Source organism: Balaenoptera musculus, chromosome X (genome assembly GCF_009873245.2).
Source record: "Balaenoptera musculus isolate JJ_BM4_2016_0621 chromosome X, mBalMus1.pri.v3, whole genome shotgun sequence".
NCBI lineage: Eukaryota > Metazoa > Chordata > Mammalia > Artiodactyla > Balaenopteridae > Balaenoptera > Balaenoptera musculus.
The window spans coordinates 62,413,103-62,435,245 of record NC_045806.1 but is presented as its reverse complement, the minus strand read 5'-3'; the positions used below and the strand labels follow the sequence as shown (position 1 = coordinate 62,435,245).

The following is a 22,143-nucleotide window of genomic DNA, read 5'->3' as shown; positions in this document are numbered from 1 at the left end:
TTATCAAAGATAAGGTGACCATATGTGCGTGGGTTTATCTCTGGGCTTTCTATCTTGTTCCATTGATCTATGTTTCTGCTTTTGTGCCAGTACCATATTGTCTTGATTACTGTAGCTTTGTAGTATAGTCTGAAGTCAGGGAGCCGGATTCCTCCAGCTCTGTTTTTCTTTCTCAAGATGGCTTTGGCTATTCAGGGTCTTTTCTGTTTCCATACAAATTGTGAAATTTTTTGTTCTAGTTCTGTGGAAAATGCCAGTGGTAGTTTGATAGGGATTGCATTGAATCTGTAGATTGCTTTGGGTAGTAGAGTCATTTTCACAATGTTGATTCTTCCAATCCAGGAACATGGTATATCTCTCCATCTGTTTGTATCATCTTTAATTTCTTTCATCAGTGTCTTATAATTTTCTGCATACAGGTCTTTTGTCTCCTTAGGTAGGTTTATTCCTAGATATTTTATTCTTTTTGTTGCAATGGTAAATGGGAGTGTTTTCTTAATTTCACTTTCAGATTTTTTGTCATTAGTGTATAGAAATGCAAGAGATTTCTGTGCATTAATTTTGTATCCTGCTACTTTACCAAATTCATTGATTAGCTCTAGGAGTTTTCTGGTAGCATCTTTAGGATTCTCTATGTATAGTATCATGTCATCTGCAAATAGTGACAGCTTTACTTCTTCTTTTCCGATTTGGATTCCTTTTATTTCTTTGTCTTCTCTGATTGCTGTGGCTAACACTTCCAAAACTATGTTGAATAATAGTGGTGAGAGTGGGCAACCTTGTCTTGTTCCTGATCTTAGTGGAAATGGTTTCAGTTTTTCACCATTGAGGACAATGTTGGCTGTGGGTTTGTCATATATGGCCTTTATTATGTTGAGGAAAGGTCCCTCTATGCCTACTTTCTCCTGCTTTATTTTGATTGATGTTTACTTGTTATATCTTTTTTCATCCTTTTACTTTCAACCTACCTATTTTGTTATATTTGAAGTGAGTTTCTTGTAGACAGCGTATGGTTGCGTTATTTTTTTTTTTACCCATTCTGTTAATCTCTTTCTTTTCAATTGTGCATATAGACCATTTACAATTTTTTTTTTACTGAGGTATAATTGGCATATAACATTATATTAGTTTCAGGTGTACAACCATGTACATTTAATACAGAGTTTGAGGCTGCCATTTCAGTTTTTGTTCAGTTTGTTCTCTTTAATTCTGTTTTCTTTTGCTTCTTATTTCTTTTCCTACCCTTCCTGTGGGTTACTTTTACAATTTTTGGAATTCCATATTGATTCCTCTATAGTGTTTTTTAGTGTATCTTTGTATAACTTTTATAGTGGTTGCTCTAAGTATTATACGTACATAACTGATCATAGTCTACTGGTGTCATCATTTTACCATTTTGATTGAAGTGTAGAAACCTTTGCTTCTTTATGTCCCTTTCTCTCCCCCATTTATAATTATCTTAAATGTTTTCTTTACATAAATAGCTTACCACATTAAGAACCATAATAATTTTTTCTTCAACCATCAAATATAATTTAGAAAACTTAAGAGAAGGAAAATCTATTTTATTTACTCATAATTTTTGTTCTTTTCATTTTTGTTTCCTCCTTCCTAATGTTTCATATTTCTTTTATAATGTCCTTTTTTTTTTTTTTAAAGAAGAGAACTTTCTTTAGCCATTCTTTTAGGGCAGATCTACTGGCAGCAAATTTTCTGAGTACCCTCATTTGAGAATTTATTGATTTTTCCCATCATTTTTGAAGAATATCTTAACTGGGTATAGAATTCTGAGTTGGCAGTTCTCTTCTTTTAGCACTTGAAAAATGTTGTGCCACTTCCTCCTAGCCTCCATGATTTCTTAAAATTGGCTATTTTTACAAGTTTGGCTTTTTTAGATTCTACATGTAAGTGATACCATAAAATCCTTGTCTTTGTCTCACTTATCTCACTTAGCATAATGTACTCAAGGTTTATCTGTGTTGTCACAGATGGCAAGATATCCTTCTTGGCTGAATAATATTCCATTTTATATATATCCCACATCTTTTTTATTCATTCATCCACTGATGGGCACTTAGGTTGTTTCAATATCTTGGCTGTTGTGAATAATGCTGCAGTGAACATGACTGTGCAGATATTTCTTTGACATCCTGTATTAATTTCTTTTGCATATATACCCAGAAGTGGAATTGCTGGATAATGTGGTAGTTCTATTTTTAATTTTTTGAGGAACCTCCATGTTGTTTTCCATAGTGGCTGAACCAATTAGTGATACAGACAATATTTTATTATAATCATCAAACTTGCTAAGAGGCTAGAACTTAATTATTCCAACCACTAAAAAGAAATAATTATGTAACCTCGGAATCTAGTTGTCACTACAATGCCAATCATATTACAATATATAAATGTATCAAATTAACATGTTGTATACCTTAATTTTACACAAAGTTATTATGTCAGATATATTTTAATTTTTAAAAAACCTGCTATTTTTCAAATTGGCTTTTTCTCCTGTCATTAAGGGCTTGTTTCTCTCTCACTTCTTTCAAGAGTTTTTCTTTATCTTAGTTTTTAGAAGTTTGACTATGGTGTGTCCTGGCATGGATTTCTTTGGTTTTATGTTGTTTGTGTTTCATTCAGCTTCTTAAATTTCTAGGTTTGTGTTTCTTGCTAAGTTTTGGTAATTTTCAGCTGTTATTTCTTTGAATACCTTTATAGCCCATTCTTTTTTTCTCTTCTCCTTTTAGGACTCTGATGACAAGACTGTTAGATCTTTATTATAGTCCTATGGGTCCCAGAGTCTCTGTTATTTCTTTTTTTTTAAATTTCTGTTATTCAGATTGGGTCATTTCTGTTCTTCTGTTTTCAAAGTTCATTGAATGTTCTCTACATTCTACTGTTGAGCCTATCTATTGAGTTTCTTGTTACTGTACTTTTCAGTTCTAAAATTTCCATTTTGTTCTTCTGTATGGGTTGTGTTATAACTCCTGATTCTCCACTAGACCTCCTTTGATACTAACCCAGTAGTGGGGGAGAGGGTTTTTCTTATAACCACTGGGTGGGGGTGGATATCCTCGTTCCCTATGTGGTCTTCTCTGACACTGCTGGGAGGACTTTGTTAACTCAAACTTACCTGACAGCACTGTCTGGCAATATGCCTTGTTACAACTACATGAGGGTAGAAGTTTGGGCTTCCCACTCAGCCTTTAATGACAGGGGTGGAGGTACACTGCATTTTTCCTTTACCATTTGACTGGAGTCAATCGGTTGTTGTTTTAAAGCTCTCTGTCTTACTAGTCTGCCCCTTGTTTGGTCCTTTGGCTAGAGAGAGCAGACTTTTCTTGGAGATTTATTTTGACAGAACCCACTGATATTTCCAGATTGCTGGGCTCTTCAGCACTCAGTCTGGGATATATGAGGCAAAAAGAAAGCCTACGGAACTCACTGCCATGTTCTGCCTTAGGTCCCAAGCCAGTATGCTTCCTTCTCCTCACTTTTCAGAAAAATCTTATGTTCACCTTATATATAATATCCACGCATTTTAGCTGTACTTATGGTGAGGAATAGGGAACAGCATGTCTATTCCATCTTTCCAGAATTGGAAGTCCAAAGATTACACTTTTAAAGAACTATATCTGTCTTAGAGTAAACATATGCATGTGCTTGTGTTGTGTATGTATGTCTAGAAGTGGGATTGCTACATAATAGGTATGTGCGTATTCAGCTTTAGCTTATACTGCCAAAACATTTTTCCAAAATGGTTGTACCAATTTGCACTCCAGCTAGTAGAGTACCTGTTTCATTTGTTATCTGTCCTCATTATCACTTGATGATGTCTGTTTTTTTAAGCCATTGTCATAGATATGTAGCAGTAAGGCTTCATAGTCTTAATCTGTATTTTCCTGAATAAATAATTCACAGTAGTTCATAGATTTCAGTGTTGAAGCTAAAACATAAAGGTTTTAGAAGGCAACAGCATGGAGTATTTTCCTGAATTGTAGTGAGAAATTTTTCATAAACGGGGCACACAAACTGCTAACCATAAAAGGAAAGATTGATAAGGTGAGCTTCATTAAAATTAAGAACTTCTGTTCAGATTTTCGCACTACGAACTCTGGTCTGCAGCACCCAGGGCAAGGCTTCTGCACGCCACACTCTACAAGCAAGTGAAACTAGATGAAGCACAAAGGAAAAGGGAAAAAAGCTGTGTGTCTGACAGGGTCTTGGTGCTCTGGCTGGGTGTCAGGCCTGTGCCTCTGAGGTGGGAGAGCCAAGTTCAGGACACTGGACCACCAGAGACCTCCCAGCCCCACGTAATATGAATCGGTGAGAGCTCTCCCAGAGATGTCTATCTCAACTCTAAGACCCGTCTCCACTCAATGACCAGCAAGCTCCAGTGCTGGACACTCCATGCCAAATAACTAGCAAGACAGGAACACAACCCCATGCATTAGCAGAGAGGCTGCCTAAAATCATAATAAGGTCACAGACACCCCAAAACACACCACTGGACGCAGTCCTGCCCACCAGAAAGACAAGATCCAGAGTCATCCACCAGAACACAGGCACCAGTCCCCTCCACCAGGAAGCCTACACAACCCAGTGAACCAACCGTAGCCACTGGGGGCAGACAACAAAAAACAACAGGAACTATGAACCTGCAGCCTTCAAAAATGAGACCCCAAACACAGTAAGTTAAGCAAAATGAGATGACAGAGAAATATGCCACAGGTGAAGGAGCAAGGTAAAAACCCACCAGCCCAAACAAATGAAGAGGAAATAGGCAGTCTACCTGAAAAAGAATTCAGAATAATGATAGTAAAGATGATCCAAAATCTTGGAAATAGAGTGGAGAAAATACAAGAAACGTTTAACAAGGACCTAGAAGAACTAAAGAGCAAACAGACAATGATGAACAACACAATAAATGAAATTAAAAATTCTCTAGAAGGAATCAATAGCAGAATAACTTAGACAGAAGAATGGATAAGTGACCTGGAAGATAAAATAGTGGTAATAACTACTGGAGAGCAGAATAAAGAAAAAAAGAATGCGGCTTTGCTTGTGGCGCAGCGTTTAAGAATCCACCTGCCAATGCAGGGGACATGGGTTCGAGCCCTGGTCTGGGAAGATCCCACATGCAACGGAGCAACTAAGCCCGTGTGCCACAACTACTGAGCCTGCACTCTAGAGCCCGCAAGGCACAACTACTGAAGCCCGCGTGCCTAGAGCCCGTGCTCCACAACAAGAGAAGCCACCTCAATGAGAAGCCCGCGCACTGCAGTGAAGACCCGATGCAGCCAAAAATAAATAAATTTAAAAAAGAAAAAAGAAAAAAAGAAAAAAGAATGAAAAGAATTGAGAACAGTCTCAGAGACCTCTGGGACAACATTAAATGCACCAACATTCAAATTATAGGGGTCCCAGAAGAAGAAGAGAAAAACAAAGGGACTGAGAAAATATTTGGAGAGATTATAGTTGAAAACTTGCCTAATATGGGAAAGGAAATAGACAATCAAGTCCAGGAAGTGCAGGGAGTCCCATACAGGATAAATCCAAGGAGAAACACACCAAGACACATATTAATGAAACTATCAAAAATTAAATACAAAGAAAAAATATTAAAAGCAGCAAGGGAAAAACAACAAATAACATACAAGGTAATGCCTGTAAGGTTAACAGCTGATCTTTCAGCAGAAACTCTGCAAGCCAGAAGGGAGTGGCAGGACATATTTAAAGTGATGAAAGGGAAAAACCTACAACCAGGATTACTCTACCCAGCAAGGATCTCATTCAGATTTGACAGAGAAATTAAAACGTTTAGAGACAAGCAAAAGCTAAGAGAATTCAGCACCACCAAACCAGCTTTACAAGAAATGCTAAAGAAACTTCCCTAGGCAGGAAACACAAGAGAAGTAAAAGACCTACAATAACAAACCCAAAACAATTAAGAAAATGGTAATAGGAACATACATATATATCGTTAATTACCTTAAATGTAAACGGATTAAATGCTCCAAGCAAAAGACATAGACTGGCTGAATGGATAAAAAAACAAGACCCGTATATATGCTGTCTACAAGAGACCCACTTTAGACCTAGGGACACATACAGACTGAAAATGAGGGAATGGAAAAAGATATTCCATGCAAATGGAAATCAAAAGAAAGCTGGAGTAGCAATTCTCATATGAGACAAAATAGACTTTAAAATAAAGACTATTACAAGAGACAAAGAAGGAGACTACATAATGATCAAGGGATCAATCCAAGAAGAAGATATAACAATTGTATATATTTATGCACCCAGCATAGGAGCACCTCAATACATAAGGCAAATGCTAATGGACATAAAAGGGGAAATCGACAGTAACATAATCATAGTAGGGGACTTTAACACCCCACTTTCACCAATGGACAGATCATCCAAAATGAAAATCAATAAGAAAACACAAGCTTTAAATGATACATTAAACAAGATGGACTTAATTGATATTTATAGGACATTCCACCCAAAAACAGCAGAATACACTTTCTTCTCAAGTGCGCATAGAACATTCTCCAGGATAGATCATATCTTGGGGCACAAATCTAGCCTTGGTAAATTTAAGAAAATTGAAATCATATCAAGTGTCTTTTCCAACCACAATACTATGAGACTAGGTATCAATTATGGGAAAAAAACTGTAAAAAATACAAACGCCTGGAGGCTAAACAGCACACTACTAAATAACCAAGAGATCACTGAAGAACTCAAAGAGGAAATCAGAAAATACCTAGAAACAAATGACAATGAAAACACGATGACCCAACACCTATGGGATGCAGCAAAAGCAGTTCTAAGAGGGAAGTTTATAGCAATACAATCCTACCTCAAGAAACAAGAAACATCTCAAATAAACAACCTAACCTTACACCTAAAGCAATTAGAGAAAGAAGAAGAAAAAAACCCCAAAGTTAGCAGAAGGAAAGAAATCATAAAGATCAGATCAGAAATAAATGAAAAAGAAATGAAGGAAACGATAGCAAAGATCAATAAAACTAAAAGCTAGTTGTTTGAGAAGGGAAACAAATTGACAAACCATAAGCCAGACTCATCAAGAAAAGAAGGGAGAAGACTCAAATCAACAGAATTAGAAGTGAAAAGGAGAAGTCACAATGACACTGCAGAAATACAAAGGATCATGAGAGATTACTGCAAGGAACTATACGCCAATAAAATGGACAACCTGGAAGAAACAGACAAATTCTTAGAAAAGCACAACCTTCCGAGACTGAACCAGGAAGAAATAGGAAATATAAACAGACCAATCACAAGCACTGAAATTGAGACTGTGATTAAAAATCTTCCAACAAACAAAAGCCCAGGACCAGTTGGCTTCATGGGGGAATTCTCTCAAACATTTAGAGAAGAGCTAACACCTATCCTTTTCAAACTCTTCCAAAATATAGCACAGGGAAGAACAGTCCCAAACTCATTCTATGAGGCCACCATCACCCTGATACCAAAACCAGACGAAGATGTCACAAAAAAAGAAAACTACAGGCCAATATCACTAATGAACACAGATGCAAAAATCCTCAACAAAATACTAGCAAACAGAATCCAGCAGCACATTAAAAGGATCGTACACCATGATCAAGTGGGGTTTATCCCAGGAATGCAAAGATTCTTCAATATACACAAATCAATCATTGTGATACACCATATTAACAAATTGAAGGATAAAAACCATATGATCATCACAATAGATGCAGAAAAAACTTTCTACAAAATTCAACACCCATTTATGATAAAAACTCTCCAGAATGTAGGCATAGAGGGAACTTACCTCAACATAGTAAAGGCCATGTATGACAGACCCAGAACCAATATCGTTCTCAATGGTGAAAAACTGAAACCATTTCCACTAAGATCAGGAACAGGACAAGGTTGCACACTTTCACTACTGTTATTCAGTATAGTTTTGGAAGCTTTAGCCACAGCGATCAGAGAAGAAAAAAAATAAAAGTAATCCAAATCGGAAAAGAAGAAGTAAAACTGTCACTGTTTGCGGATGACATGATACTATATGTAGAGAATCCTAAAGATGCTACCAGAAAACTACTAGAGCTAATCAACGAATTTGGTAAAGTAGCAGGATACAAAATTAATGAACAGAAATCTCTCACATTCCTATACATTGATGATGAAAAATCTCAAAGTGAAATTAAGGAAACATTCTCATTTACCACTGCAAAAAAAAAAGAATAAAATACCTAGGAATAAACCTACCTAAGGAGAAAAAAGACCTGTAGCAGAAAACTATAAGACACTGATGAAAGAAAGTAAAGACAATACAAACAGATGGAGAGATATACCATGTTCTTGGATTGGAAGAATCAACATTGCGAAAATGACTATATAATCCAAAGCAATCTACAGATTCAGTGCAATCCCTATCAGACTACCAATGGCATTTTTCACAGAACTAGAACAAAAAATTTCACAATTTGTATGGAAACACAAAACACACCGAATAGCCAAAGCAATCTTGAGAAAGAAACACGGAGCTGGAGGAATCAGGCTCCCTGACTTCAGACTGTACTACAAAGCTACAGTAATCACGACAGTATGGTACTGGCACAAAAACAGACATACATATCAATGGAACAGGATAGAAAGCCCAGAGGTAAACCCACGCACATATGGTCACCTTATCTTTGATAAGGGAGGCCAGAATATACAGTGGAGAAAAGACAGCCTCTTCAATAAGTGGTTTTGGGAAAACTGGACAGCTACATGTAAAAGAATGAAATTAGAACACTTCCTATCACCGTACACAAAAATTAAACTCACAGTGGATTAAAGAGCTAAATGTAAGGCCAGACACTATAAAACTCTTAGGGGAAAACATATGCTGAACACTGTATGACATAAATCACAGCAAGATCCTTTTTGACCCACCTCCTAGAGACATGGAAATAAAAATGAAAATAAACAAATGGGACCTAATGAAACTTAAAATCTTTGCATAGCAAAGGAAACCATAAACAAGACAAAAAGTGAACCCTCAGAATTGGAGAAAATATTTTCAAATGAAGCAACTGACAAAGGACTGATCTCCAGAATTTACAAGCAGCTTAGGCAGCTCAATATCAAAAAAACAAACCAATCCAAAAATGGGCTGAAGACCTAAATAGCCATTCCTCCAAAGAAGATATACAGATGACCAACAAACACATGAAAGGATGCTCAACATCACTAATCATTAGAGAAATGCAAATCAAAACTACAATGAGGTATCATCTCACACCGGTCAGAATGGCCATCATCAAAAAGTCTAGAAACAATAAATGCTGGAGAGGGTGTGGAGGAAAGGGAACACTCTTGCACTGTTGGTGGGAATGTAAATTGATACAGCCACTATGGAGAACAGTATGGAGGTTCCTTAAAAAACTAAAAATAGAACTACCATATGACCCAGTAATCCCACTACTGGGCATATACCCTGAGAAAACCATAATTCAAAAAGAGTCATGTACCACAATGTCCATTGCAGCGCTGTTTACAGTATCCAGGACATGGAAGCAACATAAGTGCCTATCGACAGATGAATGGATAAAGAACATGTGGCACATGTATATAATGGAATATTACTCAGCCATAAAAAGAAACAAAATTGAGTTATTTATAATGAGGTGGATTGATCTAGAGTCTGTCATACAGAGTGAAGTAAGTCAGAAAGAGGAAAACAAATACCGTATGCTAAGACATATGGAATCTAGAAAATGGTACTGATGAACTTAGTAACAGGGCAGGAATAAAGACGCAGATGTAGAGAATGGACTTGAGGACACGGGGAGGGGGAAGGGTAAGCTGAGACGAAGTGAGAGTGGCATTGACATATATACACTACCAAATGTAAAATAGATAGCTAGTGGGAAGCAGCTGTATAGCAACGGGAGATCACCTTGGTGCTTTGTGACCACCTAGAGGAGTGGGATAGGGAGGGTGGGAGGGAGACGCAAGAGGGAGGGGATATGGAGATATATGTGTATGTTTAGCTGATTCACTTTGTTATACAGTAGCAACTAACACAACTTTGTAAAACAATTATATTCCAATAAAGATGTTAAAAAAACAAGAAATATAAATTCTTGTGTTCCAACGTAGCAGATAATCTATCAGTTTTTTTTTTTCTTGAATACATTCTTCCTGGAGCCCTCTGTCTACTTGATCCTATTTTTCTTACCTAAGTACCTAGCATCTATCTAACTTCTCTTCTTACATTTATTACATTATATTGTAATTGCATATCAGTCACTGCTACTACACTCAGCTCCTTGGGCAGTGCCCTTCATTTTGATGTAGTTAGTGCTCATAACAGTACTGAACACAATATATTTTTTTGAGTTGTATGTAAGTTTTCTACATTTACTGAGAAATCTATAAATACCTTGAATACATTTTAAACATGTGGTTTCCATATTTATCTTTATTCCTAAATCAGAGTATTTCGTTTTACCGCAGTAAGATTCTTCTTGTGCATGTAAATCATCAACCCGACTCCTTAGACATGTCTGTTTTTCAGTGAGTGAGTAATGAATTGTCTGAACTCTTGATTGTTCAAAAAACTGCCTTAGAATAAAAAAGTCATATAAATAAGATATCTGTGTAGCACTCATTACTAAACATTTATTTTGTATTTTCATTTTCAGAGGGCGATTGTTTATCATTTCGACCAAAGCAGGATCTCTTGGAATTAATCTGGTAGCTGCTAATCGAGTGATTATATTTGATGCTTCTTGGAATCCATCTTATGACATCCAGAGTATATTCAGAGTTTATCGCTTTGGACAAACTAAACCTGTGTATGTATATAGGTTCTTAGCTCAGGTAGGTTTATCATTTACATTCTCTTTTTAATATTGAAAGATTGGGTGAAACTGATCATATTTTTGGAGTTCAGGGCATATCTGCATTATAGAGAGGCAAACAAAGTTGAAAACATCATTCCTATTCATAAAGCAGCATAAGCCAATTTTGGCCCCTGATGATTTTCTGTTTTGTAGTTTGTCCAGGTCTCTAATGTCAACTTTCTCAGACTGAGATGGATTTGCCTGTGTATACAGATTTAGCATTTTCTTGCTAGTTCAAGAAAGTTAAACATTTATAATTCTCTTACTTAGCATAAGTAGAAAAGCCAATAACTAAATCTAATTTGCTTATAGATGTGAAGGTCAAATGATCATTGTTTTCACTGGTCACCAGATGTTCTCTTAGTTTGGAAGAGTGTAGGTAAATAGGAAGAAACAGGTAATGTATTATAATAACAAAGAATCATTACAAGGAATATTTAATATTTCTGGTCAAGACTATTCAACTAATTTCCTTCACATATAAACTCAGGTATTAAAAAACAGAAGCTGAAATTTAAGGAAAATAAATGAAATCAAAGAATTAGATGCAGTTGAATGTAATACAGGTTCATAGAATCAAGTTACCCTTTTTTTTTAAAGTTTATTTATTTATTGATTGATTTTTGGCTGCGTTGGGTCTTCATTGCGGTGCATGGGCTTTTTATTGCTGTAGCTTCTCTTGTTGTGGAGCCTGGGCTCTAGGTGCCTGGGCTTCAGCAGTTGCAGCACGTGGGCTCAGTAGTTGTGGCTCATGGGCTCTAGAGTGCAGGCTCAGTATTTGTGGCGCACAGGCTTAGTTGCTCCGTGGCATGTGGGATCTTCCTGGACCAGGGCTCTAACCCATGTCCCCTGCATTGGCAGGCAGATTCTTAACCACTGCGCCACCAGGGAAGTCCCTCAAGTTGCCGTTTTAACTGGTACATCTTCTTTGGGAGCAGATGCTACCCTCTCTACCTGCCTCCAAATCTGGGCTTCTCAACCAGAGATTGGGTTTTATTGGTAGATCCTTGCTCATACATAAAAGTACATAATATAGTTGGAAAACTACACTGTAAACTCTTTCCTGTTATTTAGATTAAGAGTTCCTTTACATTCTAGTTCAGAATGCCATATTGAATATATAATAGATTGGCATTTTAGTTATTAATTTTTTGTCCTGAAGTTATGGAAAGTAAGACTTAAATTACATAAAGACAGTTTATAGTGATTGTTGAGAGCTTATTGTATTCCATTGGAAAGGAATTAAACTGTTCTCTTGCATTCTTACATCAGTAACCTCCTAAAATCTTATTTTATGTACTCTTTTATTCTGTTTACCTTGGTATCTGACTGCTCTCCTGCTTCCACCAAGTACAGAATTATTTAAAGCAACAGATGAATGCATATTGGTGAAAAAATTTAGAACGATTATCAGTAATATAGTTTTCTTTTCTGTCAATGTAAACTACTTTGAACATAAAAATCTCTCATGAATTAAACAGCATTGTACATAAAACTTGCTTCATGGCAGTATATTACTACGAAGTTCTGCTATTTTGTAGTAACCAATAACCTATATTTCTTCGTGATTAAGTTTCATGTTTACAAAATTTATTTATTTGTGTATTGTTCATTCTTTTTTACAAAGGGAACCATGGAAGATAAGATTTATGATCGGCAAGTAACTAAGCAGTCACTGTCTTTTCGAGTTGTTGATCAACAGCAAGTTGAACGTCATTTTACCATGAATGAGCTTACTGAACTTTATACCTTTGAGCCAGACTTGTTAGATGACCCTAATTCAGAAAAGAAGAAGAAAAGGGATACTCCCATGCTGCCAAAGGTAAAGATCTTTAAATTGTTAGCTTAAAAAAAAAAACTAACATGGACCAAGGAAATTTTATTCCTACTATGAAAGTTATTCATCTGACTAAGGCTATATTTCAGAATTTTTCAAAGAGAATAAAACTGTATTTAAATGAGAGGTCAATTCTCCACGTAACACCACAAAAGATAGTGTAATCTGAAACACATATTTTATGCCAAATAAAAAATTCAGCCCTGCAGAAAAGGGTTTCTGAGTAGAAACCTTAAAGGAAATAGTATGGTTCTCTTTTAATAATCTCTAGTAGAGGGCATACATAATTTTAATAATTATATATGAGGTTTAATTGTCTCTTCCTTAACATTTTTTGTTGTCATATAGCAATTAAGAATCAGGAAATAAAAGTGTCTCCTACTTGATATTTTTCACTGTCATAAAGTAAGTAGGACTTTCACATTTCCAAGTGTGAAAAGTCCTCTCATTTTATAGATGGGGAAACTTAGGGTCAGAGGCATTCGATGACTTAACCCAGTTTTTACCTAATAAGTGGCAGAGACAGGAATAGTATCTACATCTGTCTTCTGGTCCATTGTTCTTGGATAAGAAAACAGTATTTAATATTAATATAGAAATTTAATATGGTAGATATCATTTTGACCCTACTGAACATACGAGAAAACCGTATGTTCTCTGATCTAAATAAAGAGTTTATATATTTAAACCTATTCTAATTATCTAAAACGTCATTTTGGGGGGGATTATTGGGGGACGTGCTGTTCCTGTTGTCTTGGTTTCAAATTTAAGCACTTAATGTTCCATGTAGCTGTTAAGAGAATTGGGAAAGCAACTACTGGGTTACAGTGTCATTTTACCAAACTTCAGTCATTTGTAAAGAAAATTCAACAGTATCTTAGTTCTTCATATGGTTGGAACATTTAATTAAAACAAAAGGTAGGGCTTCCCTGGTGGCGCAGCGGTTGGGGGTCTGCCTGCCAATGCAGGGGACGCGGGTTCGGGCCCTGGTCTGGGGGGATCCCGCATGCCGCAGAGCGGCTGGGCCCGTGAGCCACAGTTGCTGAGCCAGTGCGTCTGGAGCCTGTGCTCCGCAGGGGGGGAGGCCGCGATGGTGAGAGGCCTGCACGCCGCGGTGAGGAGTGGCCCCCGCTTGCCGCAGCTAGAGAGGGCCCTCGCACAGAGGCGAGGACCCAACACAGCCATAAATAAATAAAATTAAATTAAATTTTAAAAAAACCCACAAAACCTTAGGAGATTAATGTTACTGTTTAAAAAAATAAGTTAATATAAATAAATATATTTCTAACATTAATATAAATCAGTGATTTCTCCAGTTATATTTCAATGTATATAAGTCAATTAAAGTAACATGAATAGTTAGCATTTGGGAAAATTTTTTAAATGTCCTTTGTCTATATAAGCAAATATTTTGTTTTTGTAATCAATGAACTTTTCTTCCATTTAAAGTTTACTGATAGAGCATTTAGGAAAGAGTTTTTGTGACAGTCTCTATCAAATATCTTTGATAATGGCTTAGGGCCACATGAAGGTTAAAATCTATCGTTTTTATAATACTTTTTAAAAAAGAGTCATTTCAGTTTCCATGTTATGAAATACTAAATTGATAGTGATTTGGCTTCCTTTCTTAATTATATTATTATAGAATGTGAGTAGGGGTCTTGAATAGTCTTCAGATAATTTTCTGTGCACAAACAGATTTGTTTGTATATCTTTAAAAGCAGACAAACACAAATGGGCTTATACCATACATACTCTTTTACAACTTGCTCTTTTCACCTAGATGTTTCTTGAACATCTTTCCATATTGGTACATATATCTCTACTTAAAAAAAAAAAAAGCTGCATAGTGTATACTTGCCTTGTTTTATTTAACTCTTATATCCCTAACACCTTTCCTATCAGGTACTTAATTTTGTATGGCAAAGAGTATTCTATAAAGACTTGCACACATTTATGTTTATAATTTTAAAGATAGTTAAGTTTCCTTTTTCAAATTGAGACTGATTTTATATTTAATTAGCCTCTTTCCTAAAATTAAACTTAACTTTAAACTTCAATTTTCATGAGAAATAGCCCATGATTAGTAATATTTCTCATAGGAAGCTACCATTCCAAGTTGAAAAGAGATAGTTGCTTTGAAGTTATTTGTTATATGGTAAATTTCTGATTGTAGGAAATCTGTTTAATTTAATAAACATTTACTGATTATTTGCTGACTTTGAAGTGTATTGTGAAGGTGTATTAAGAAGAACAAGACATTGCCTAAGCTTTAAAGAAGATTTAAAAAATCCAGAAGTAAAGAAATGCTATTTAATTGTTACAGGATATCTGGAAAGAAACCATCTGTTTTATAACTTGGCACTCTGAGTTGTCAAAGGTGTCATGTGTTTTCATTTATAGACTTTACTTACTGTATTTTGTTTTTGGTGCTATGACCCTTTGCCCACGAAAAAAAGGAAAAGGAATATTGAATGCTACTTTAATGCAAAGTGCTTCAACTCTCCCACACCTCTTCCCAAGAGGAAAATAATAGTTAACTTACTGATTTCTTACTGGGTTTCATACTCTGTGCTAAATGATTAGTTCAGGTTATTTTCCTTAATCTAGCAGCAACTGAAAAGCTGATAGTGCTGTTCTCATTTTTGAGATGAGGAAATTAAGGCTTGGGGAGGTTTATGTAACGTATCCAAGCTTAATTAGTGGTAAAGCTGGCTTTCAAACCAAGTCTGCCCAACTCGAAAGCATGTCCTCTTAATCATTATACGTTATTGCCCCCAAATGGAGATTAGAAAGTTAATTCTAAGTACAAGAAACAAGGCAGAGGACTTGGGATTCCCAGAATTGTATGATATTTAGAATGCTTTATTTTATTTTAAATAAAGGTGGATTTTAAAATATAGAATGCTTTCACAGTCAGTACCATTGGGTGATGTAACTATCGTTAAGATTGTGTAATATAACCAGTTTAGCTCACGGCTTGTGAAGTTGTAAATTCCTCGAATTTATAGAAAGCTTTAAAGTTTACAAAGGCCTTTCTCATGTATACTCATTATCTCAGGAAATTGAAACTTAGAGAGTTTGTGATTACCCAAGGGTACATGGCCAGTAAGTGTTAGAGCTAGAACTTGAACACAGTAGTTTTCAAATTGTATTCCAAAGAGCCTCAGGAGATTTGCAGAGGTGCTCTGGGGCTACCATGTGGCTAAGCAAGTAGGGGAAGGCCAGATGGGCAGCACTCCAAGCTCTGCATCCCATTTCGATCAGAGTCCCTCTCCTTTTATCGATTTTATGTATTGGGCTGCAACATAATATTTTATTTAAAAAGAGGACTTTTTTAGTTTTAAAAAAGCTTTTAAAAAGTTTTAAAAACACTGTACCATATAATGATGGCTTACTATCATAGTAACTAAGAATTGTTTGGGATCTAACAGGAAATACAATAGGATGTATATGAGATTTACCTGAAGGAGATGATAGTCCACTTGGAGAGAAAAAAGTAACATTCTTAAAAACAAAAGAATGAAGTGCTGAAGTGACTGGTACTGAATGTATTCGCTATAGCATATGGTTAAAAATGGAGGGGGGTGCATTCAGGTACAGTTTTAATGGAAAAAATCAGACTGGCCCATAAGTGATGGTTAGTATTTAATTGGATTAGGTAAGAATAAGGTGTGAATGTAGGATGAAACAGTTTGGGTGAAAGGAAAGGTAAGAATTTATGTACCAGACTCAAGGTATGATGAAGAAATCGGCCAGATGACGAGTTGAAATTGGATAGGTAAAGGTAGAGCCAGCTTTTGGAGAGACATTAAAGGTAAATGGAGGCATTTGGATGTAAAATAGTATTCACTGTAAGTTCATGAATGGGGCTCTTTTATGATGAATGTGGGCTTTTGGAAAATTAGTGTGGCATTAAAATGCAGGATGAGGACATATAATAGGGTGATGATTGTGGAGTGAAACAGACATTTCAAGGAAATAAATGATGGAACTCAGTCACTGATGATAGACTATACCTTTTGGTAAGCAGTGAAAAACCTTTAACCTAAATAATGAAGCTTATTTATTTATTAATTGGTTAAAAACTTTGCAGGTACCTGTGATGTGCCAATTATTGTGCTGGTTAGTAAGGATACTTTGATAAATAAGACTAGGTTCCTGCTCCCAAGGAGCCTACAGTCTAAATAAGCATACCGTAACAATAAAAATTATGGGTCCTGTAATAGAAATCTGTACAGGCACCCTGTACAGGAAGGAATATTCAGTTCTTTCTTGGAAAATTTGGGGATGGGGAGCTGGCATTAGGAGGACTTGAACTGATGTTGAAAATAGACGTGGTAGCTCTTTTCATTGCTATGAGGGCAAAAGATGAAGGCCCTTCAAGGGGAGGAGCAGAAAAAAAGAAACACGTGCATAAAACAACATTGCAAGTTTTAGGAACCTCAGGTAGTTAAAAATAAATAATGGAGTGTAAGGAGATAGTGGTGTAGAGTATAAGGGTGGGCATGGGAAGAGGCGAGAGAAAGACTGGAAAGGTAGATGGGAATCAGATCGTAGAAGTTAGAGAGTTTGGACATTGTGTTACAGGCTGTAGGATCTATTTAATGATTTTAAACAAAAGACCAACATCAAATTTTCATTTTAGAAAAATCACTTTGGGTGTCAGTGTGCAGGATGGATTGGAGAAAAGAAAATGGATAAGATACTTGTTAGTATGCTATTAAAATGATCCGCATGAGAGAGGTAATGCAGGCCTGAAGTAAGGTGGTAGCAATGGGGATAGAGAAGTACCAGGCATGATGTAGGTACTCAGTAAATGTTAATTTTGTTCCCTGGGCTTGTATTTAGAATTTCATTTAACTTTGCCCAATAGTATTTGATTTTCATTTCCTTTAATGGGATTTTGAAAATTAGTTCTCTCTGAAATGGGTACAAGTAGGTGTTTTTTATATTTGCAGTGAAGGATTTCTTGGTGTTTGAACCTGTCTTATTTAAAGACATTTCAAAGTTGGTTCCTACTATGTTATAGTACAATTGCAAACACCTGCCCTTTTATACATATTTTTTAAGATGAAAGACTGCTAAAAATGGTACATTTTCACTTCCCCCTTAACTTGCTATTGTCTAAATAATGATTAAGTTGCATGCCTTTTTGAGTTAACTTTTCTTTGTCCTTTGAAAAAGTGTTCATTTTCAACTTACTTGATATGTGATTATTATCTCTTTCTGCCTCATCACTTCCTCTTAAAGTCATTATTATATAACTCCTCTTCTGTATTTCTGTTCTTGTTTACTTTCTTTTACTTCTTCACTTTCTAATTAGATTTACTATCTCAGTTTATTAACCACTTGACTTTTTCTTGTCTTTTTATCTCTGAAGTTCTTTAAAGGCAAGAACTGTATTTGCTCCTTTTCTTTCATCCATAGTGAATAAAGCAGTGTTAACACTTTTATATGGCCTTTTTAGTCACCTTTATAGTGATATTTAACTGTATTTTTATTGTTCCATATTGATCCATATATCATTGAAAATCGGTGTTAGAATTTGACTTACTTTTGCAAGCAGTAAAATTGAAATGAAACAGGTATGTAAAAGAGAGAGAATTGGAGCTTTAATTCATGTCTTCAGTTCTATATTCAATCAGTTATCTTAGCTCTATTCATCACCCCACCCCATGAATTATATTCTGTTATATCCCCTCATTGGTTTCTTGCTGTTGTTCGTGCTGTTGCTTTTTCCTTTTTGAAATATAATGGTCCTGTAGTTCTGTGGAACCATATTTTAAAATATATTGATTTTAGGGTCTCCTGTATCATGTCTACCAAGTGTCTATGCATTTCTTCAGTTGTTCAGGGTAATAATGTTCCTCAGACATTTTGAAACTTCAACATGACCTAAACTGATAAATACTTTAACACAAGTTTCTAGTGATAAAGATTTGTTGACTGATTCTTAACTGTTTGTTTTTTTAATATTAAAGTAATATCTGACCTCTGTTAACATTTATGTAAATTATGTTAGGGGAAAGTACCTCTTCTGGTAATAAACTTATGAATTATATAGATATCAGAGATAAAAATCTTGGTCAAGGTCATGTTTCGTAATATGCTTCAGTGGGTATACAGCCTAAGCTCTGTACCCTTTAGTAGGAAAACAAAAGTCAGTAAATCTGGCATAGAAATTTTTTTTGCACTTCCCTTTTCCAGCATTTACTACCTATGTCTTTTTAAATATGGACTGCATGTTGATAATTATAGGGAAAACAAAATGGGGATTTAAATTAAAGTACCTAAAGTGAGGCTTTACTTCCTCTACCCTGATGTTGTGTACAATTTTCTCCCTTTGTCTTTAGTCCTTCATTCAAGTTTTAATACCTCATAGCATAGTTTACTGAACAGAGATGTTATTGTGCAGTTTTATTAGCCAGCAGATGGTAGTATAAGGTTTTACCTTTGTCATTCTTAACATTAGAGAGAAATATACTCCATTAAAATAATTTGATGTGAAGTATAAAATAGCTAATCAGCCTATTTCAGGAAGTTGCATGCATTTACCTTTGAGAATAAAGGTTCGAAAGGACCCATTTAATTGTAGGGCAAGTATTAGTAACCTATAGCATATTAACCACATGGTGGCACATGAACCCAATTTTTGTTGACATGTACCTCTAAGGAGCTATGCTCATAATTGAAGCATATATGAGGTTTGATGTCATTATCTCCTACTTCTCTGCCTCTTTTATCACAAGTTTAGTACATTTATTATTTACTATAACAAGTTTTAGTATTGTTTCTATATTTGTATTCACTGGCATAAAAATGATTATTATTCATCTGAATAAGAACAGACCACCAGAAATCATGCTAAACTCTAGAAAAATTGTTTTAATTCTACCATTTCTTTGTAGGTTGTAAAAGTCTCCTATTCAGTATTTGCTGGGATGGTTGATGCCCAGTAAAAAGAGCAAATGGTTTAAGCCCTGTCCCTTTTGCAAGTAACCTGCCAATCACCCTTTTTTGGGTGTAATTTTAGGCAAGCCACATAAGCTTTCCAAGCCCCACTTCCCTTAAGAAGATAAGAAAAGAGTAGTACCTACCTCACAGAAGAGATAATCCATGTAGAGCACACTGCCTAGCACATAGTAAGTGCTCAAATGTTAGCTGCTGTTTTTGTTTCCATAATCGTCATTAAGATTGCCATTATATTTGGTTCATTTCTCTGAAACCAGTATAGACTTAAGTTTGTGGAATTTCAGAGGAGTCATATGAGGTCCTGATCCTTAGAAGGTTTAGCTTGACATATGACAGATCAGTAGAAGACTAAAAACATTTAGAGGCCAGAGGCAGTAATCCCAGCTAGGCTGCAGAAGAGATAGGTATTTGAGGCTTTAACTCCCTTAGAGATCAATTATAATCAAGAAGAGGGAATATGATAATATTTAATTACTAGACATTGATAATCACTTCCAATGATGTTAGCATGCATTTGACTACAAACTGTTACTTTTTCTAACATTCAAGGGTTTTTCCCCCTTAAATGATACATAAAACTTTAAAGGAATTGTCTGCCTCACAGACGGCTGTGATACCAGTGTAGTAATTTTTAAAACTGAAGGGTTGCTTCTAGTACCTTTCACAAACTACAAAATAAATACATGTTAATAGACTGACATGATTTTTAACAGTGTTGTTTTGTATCTTAACTTTGATTGTATCACCTTATAACACAGGAAAAACTAAGGAGCCAAAGTCAACAAGTATTTTAGGGAGAACATTTGGGCTAAAGAGGTCATGGTACCAATGATGGCCCTAAATGGCAACCTCCCTAACTCAGGAAAACTGTTTTACAAATCACTGCTAATGGAAACATCAACACAAATGAATTGTCTTGCTGGCAGAGTTGGGGGTGGAATGTGAGATTCCATTGCGGGGGTGGAGAGGGGCTGGGGGAGTGGAGGCAATTGGGGGTAGACTTAAGGAAATGTGTCTCCTTTTGAAGCACTAGAAATAACTACTACTATGGATCATGGAAATTCTGAAATTGAAAATACCAGGTTTATATTTAGTAAATGCTCATTGAATAAATGAATTAAGTAGTAGAAACTTTTTGGTTTTATATACAAATCCAAAGATGTATCTGTTCTCTCTAGGTTATATGCATCTTACTAGCCTATGCGGGCAGGGTTTGTATTAATATATCTTCATCACTGTATCCCCAGCTCCTGGTATAATACCTAGCACATAGCAAATAGTCAATAAAAGTGACAATGAACAAATAAATTTTTGTCCTAAAATTGCAAGCTAAGGCAATGGTTGACATGCCTTGGACTAACCTGCATTAATATTTGCCTGACAGCTTGATAAAAATGCAGATTCCTGGCTTCATCCAAGACCTACTGAATCAATTTCTTGATGTGGGCCCTGGGAATCTGTATTTTTAACAAGCTCTACTGCTGCTGTGAGTACAAGGTATATAGGAGTATGATTCGCCTTTCTAATTATTATCAGCTAAATCTTTGAATTAAGAAGAATAATGAACAGTAGCTAACGTTTGAGTGCTTTTTATGCTAGGTACTGTATTTTTTTTAATAAAAATTTGACTTTTATTATTGCTTCCAAAGTCAATTAAACATGGAAATTTTGGACATAGATTGAACACAATTTTTACATAAATCACCAAAGACAAAGGTATTTTTATCTGACTGCTGGCATTTTTAAGAGGCATTCCTTCCCCTCCTACCCACTAAGGAAAAAGTCCTCACACTACCAAATCAGAGGCAGTGTTTCTGGACCTGCGACTTCTGCCCTTAATTTAGTTGAAAGTGAGAACAAATTAATTTATGTTTCCTTAATTCCAAACAAGGATGTGAAGCAAGCTGGTGACTATTTTATGCCTGGACCTGGGTTGGAGTTTTAAGGAATTAGGCAGAAGGTGGGTGTGTGTGACATTTAATCTGTCTTAAAGATCCTGAAAGTTATTCCTAGCTCTTGGAAATTATGAAAAAAGAAGGGGGTGAAAACAGAGTTCAAACACTGTATTCATAGGATAAGAGGAAGAGGAGGGAGGGAGGGGGGAAACCGACATTCATTCACTTCACAAAAATGTATTCTGTACCTACTGTGTGCCAGTGACTGTTCAAGATCCTGGGGCTACAGCAATGTATAAAGCAGACAAAAATCCCTGCTCTTGTGAAGCTTCCATTGCAGTGGGGGTGGGGAGAGACAGGCGATAAACAAGGTAAATACATAAAATATAGAGGGTGACAGTTACCAATGCTATGAGAAGAAAAACAGGCACATGGTTCTGAAATGTGTGTATTTGAGTGCATTTCGGAGATTTTATTTATTTTTATTGAAGTATAGTTGATTTACAATATTGTGTTAGTTTCAGGTGTACAG

The 22,143-nt window shown here is 35.8% G+C and overlaps 1 protein-coding gene across 9 annotated transcripts in view; it reads left to right on the top strand.

Annotated features, from left to right (window-relative positions):
• The window catches only part of ATRX (ATRX chromatin remodeler), a 241,231-nt gene that overhangs the window by 191,896 nt on the left and 27,192 nt on the right, over positions 1–22,143 (top strand). For all 9 annotated transcript variants that reach the window (XM_036839559.1, XM_036839556.1, XM_036839558.1 and 6 more), the window contains 2 exons: positions 10,704–10,881; positions 12,532–12,726. In XM_036839559.1, coding sequence (XP_036695454.1) covers positions 10,704–10,881; positions 12,532–12,726 — 373 coding nt within the window. The remainder of the gene's footprint in view (positions 1–10,703; positions 10,882–12,531; positions 12,727–22,143) is intronic.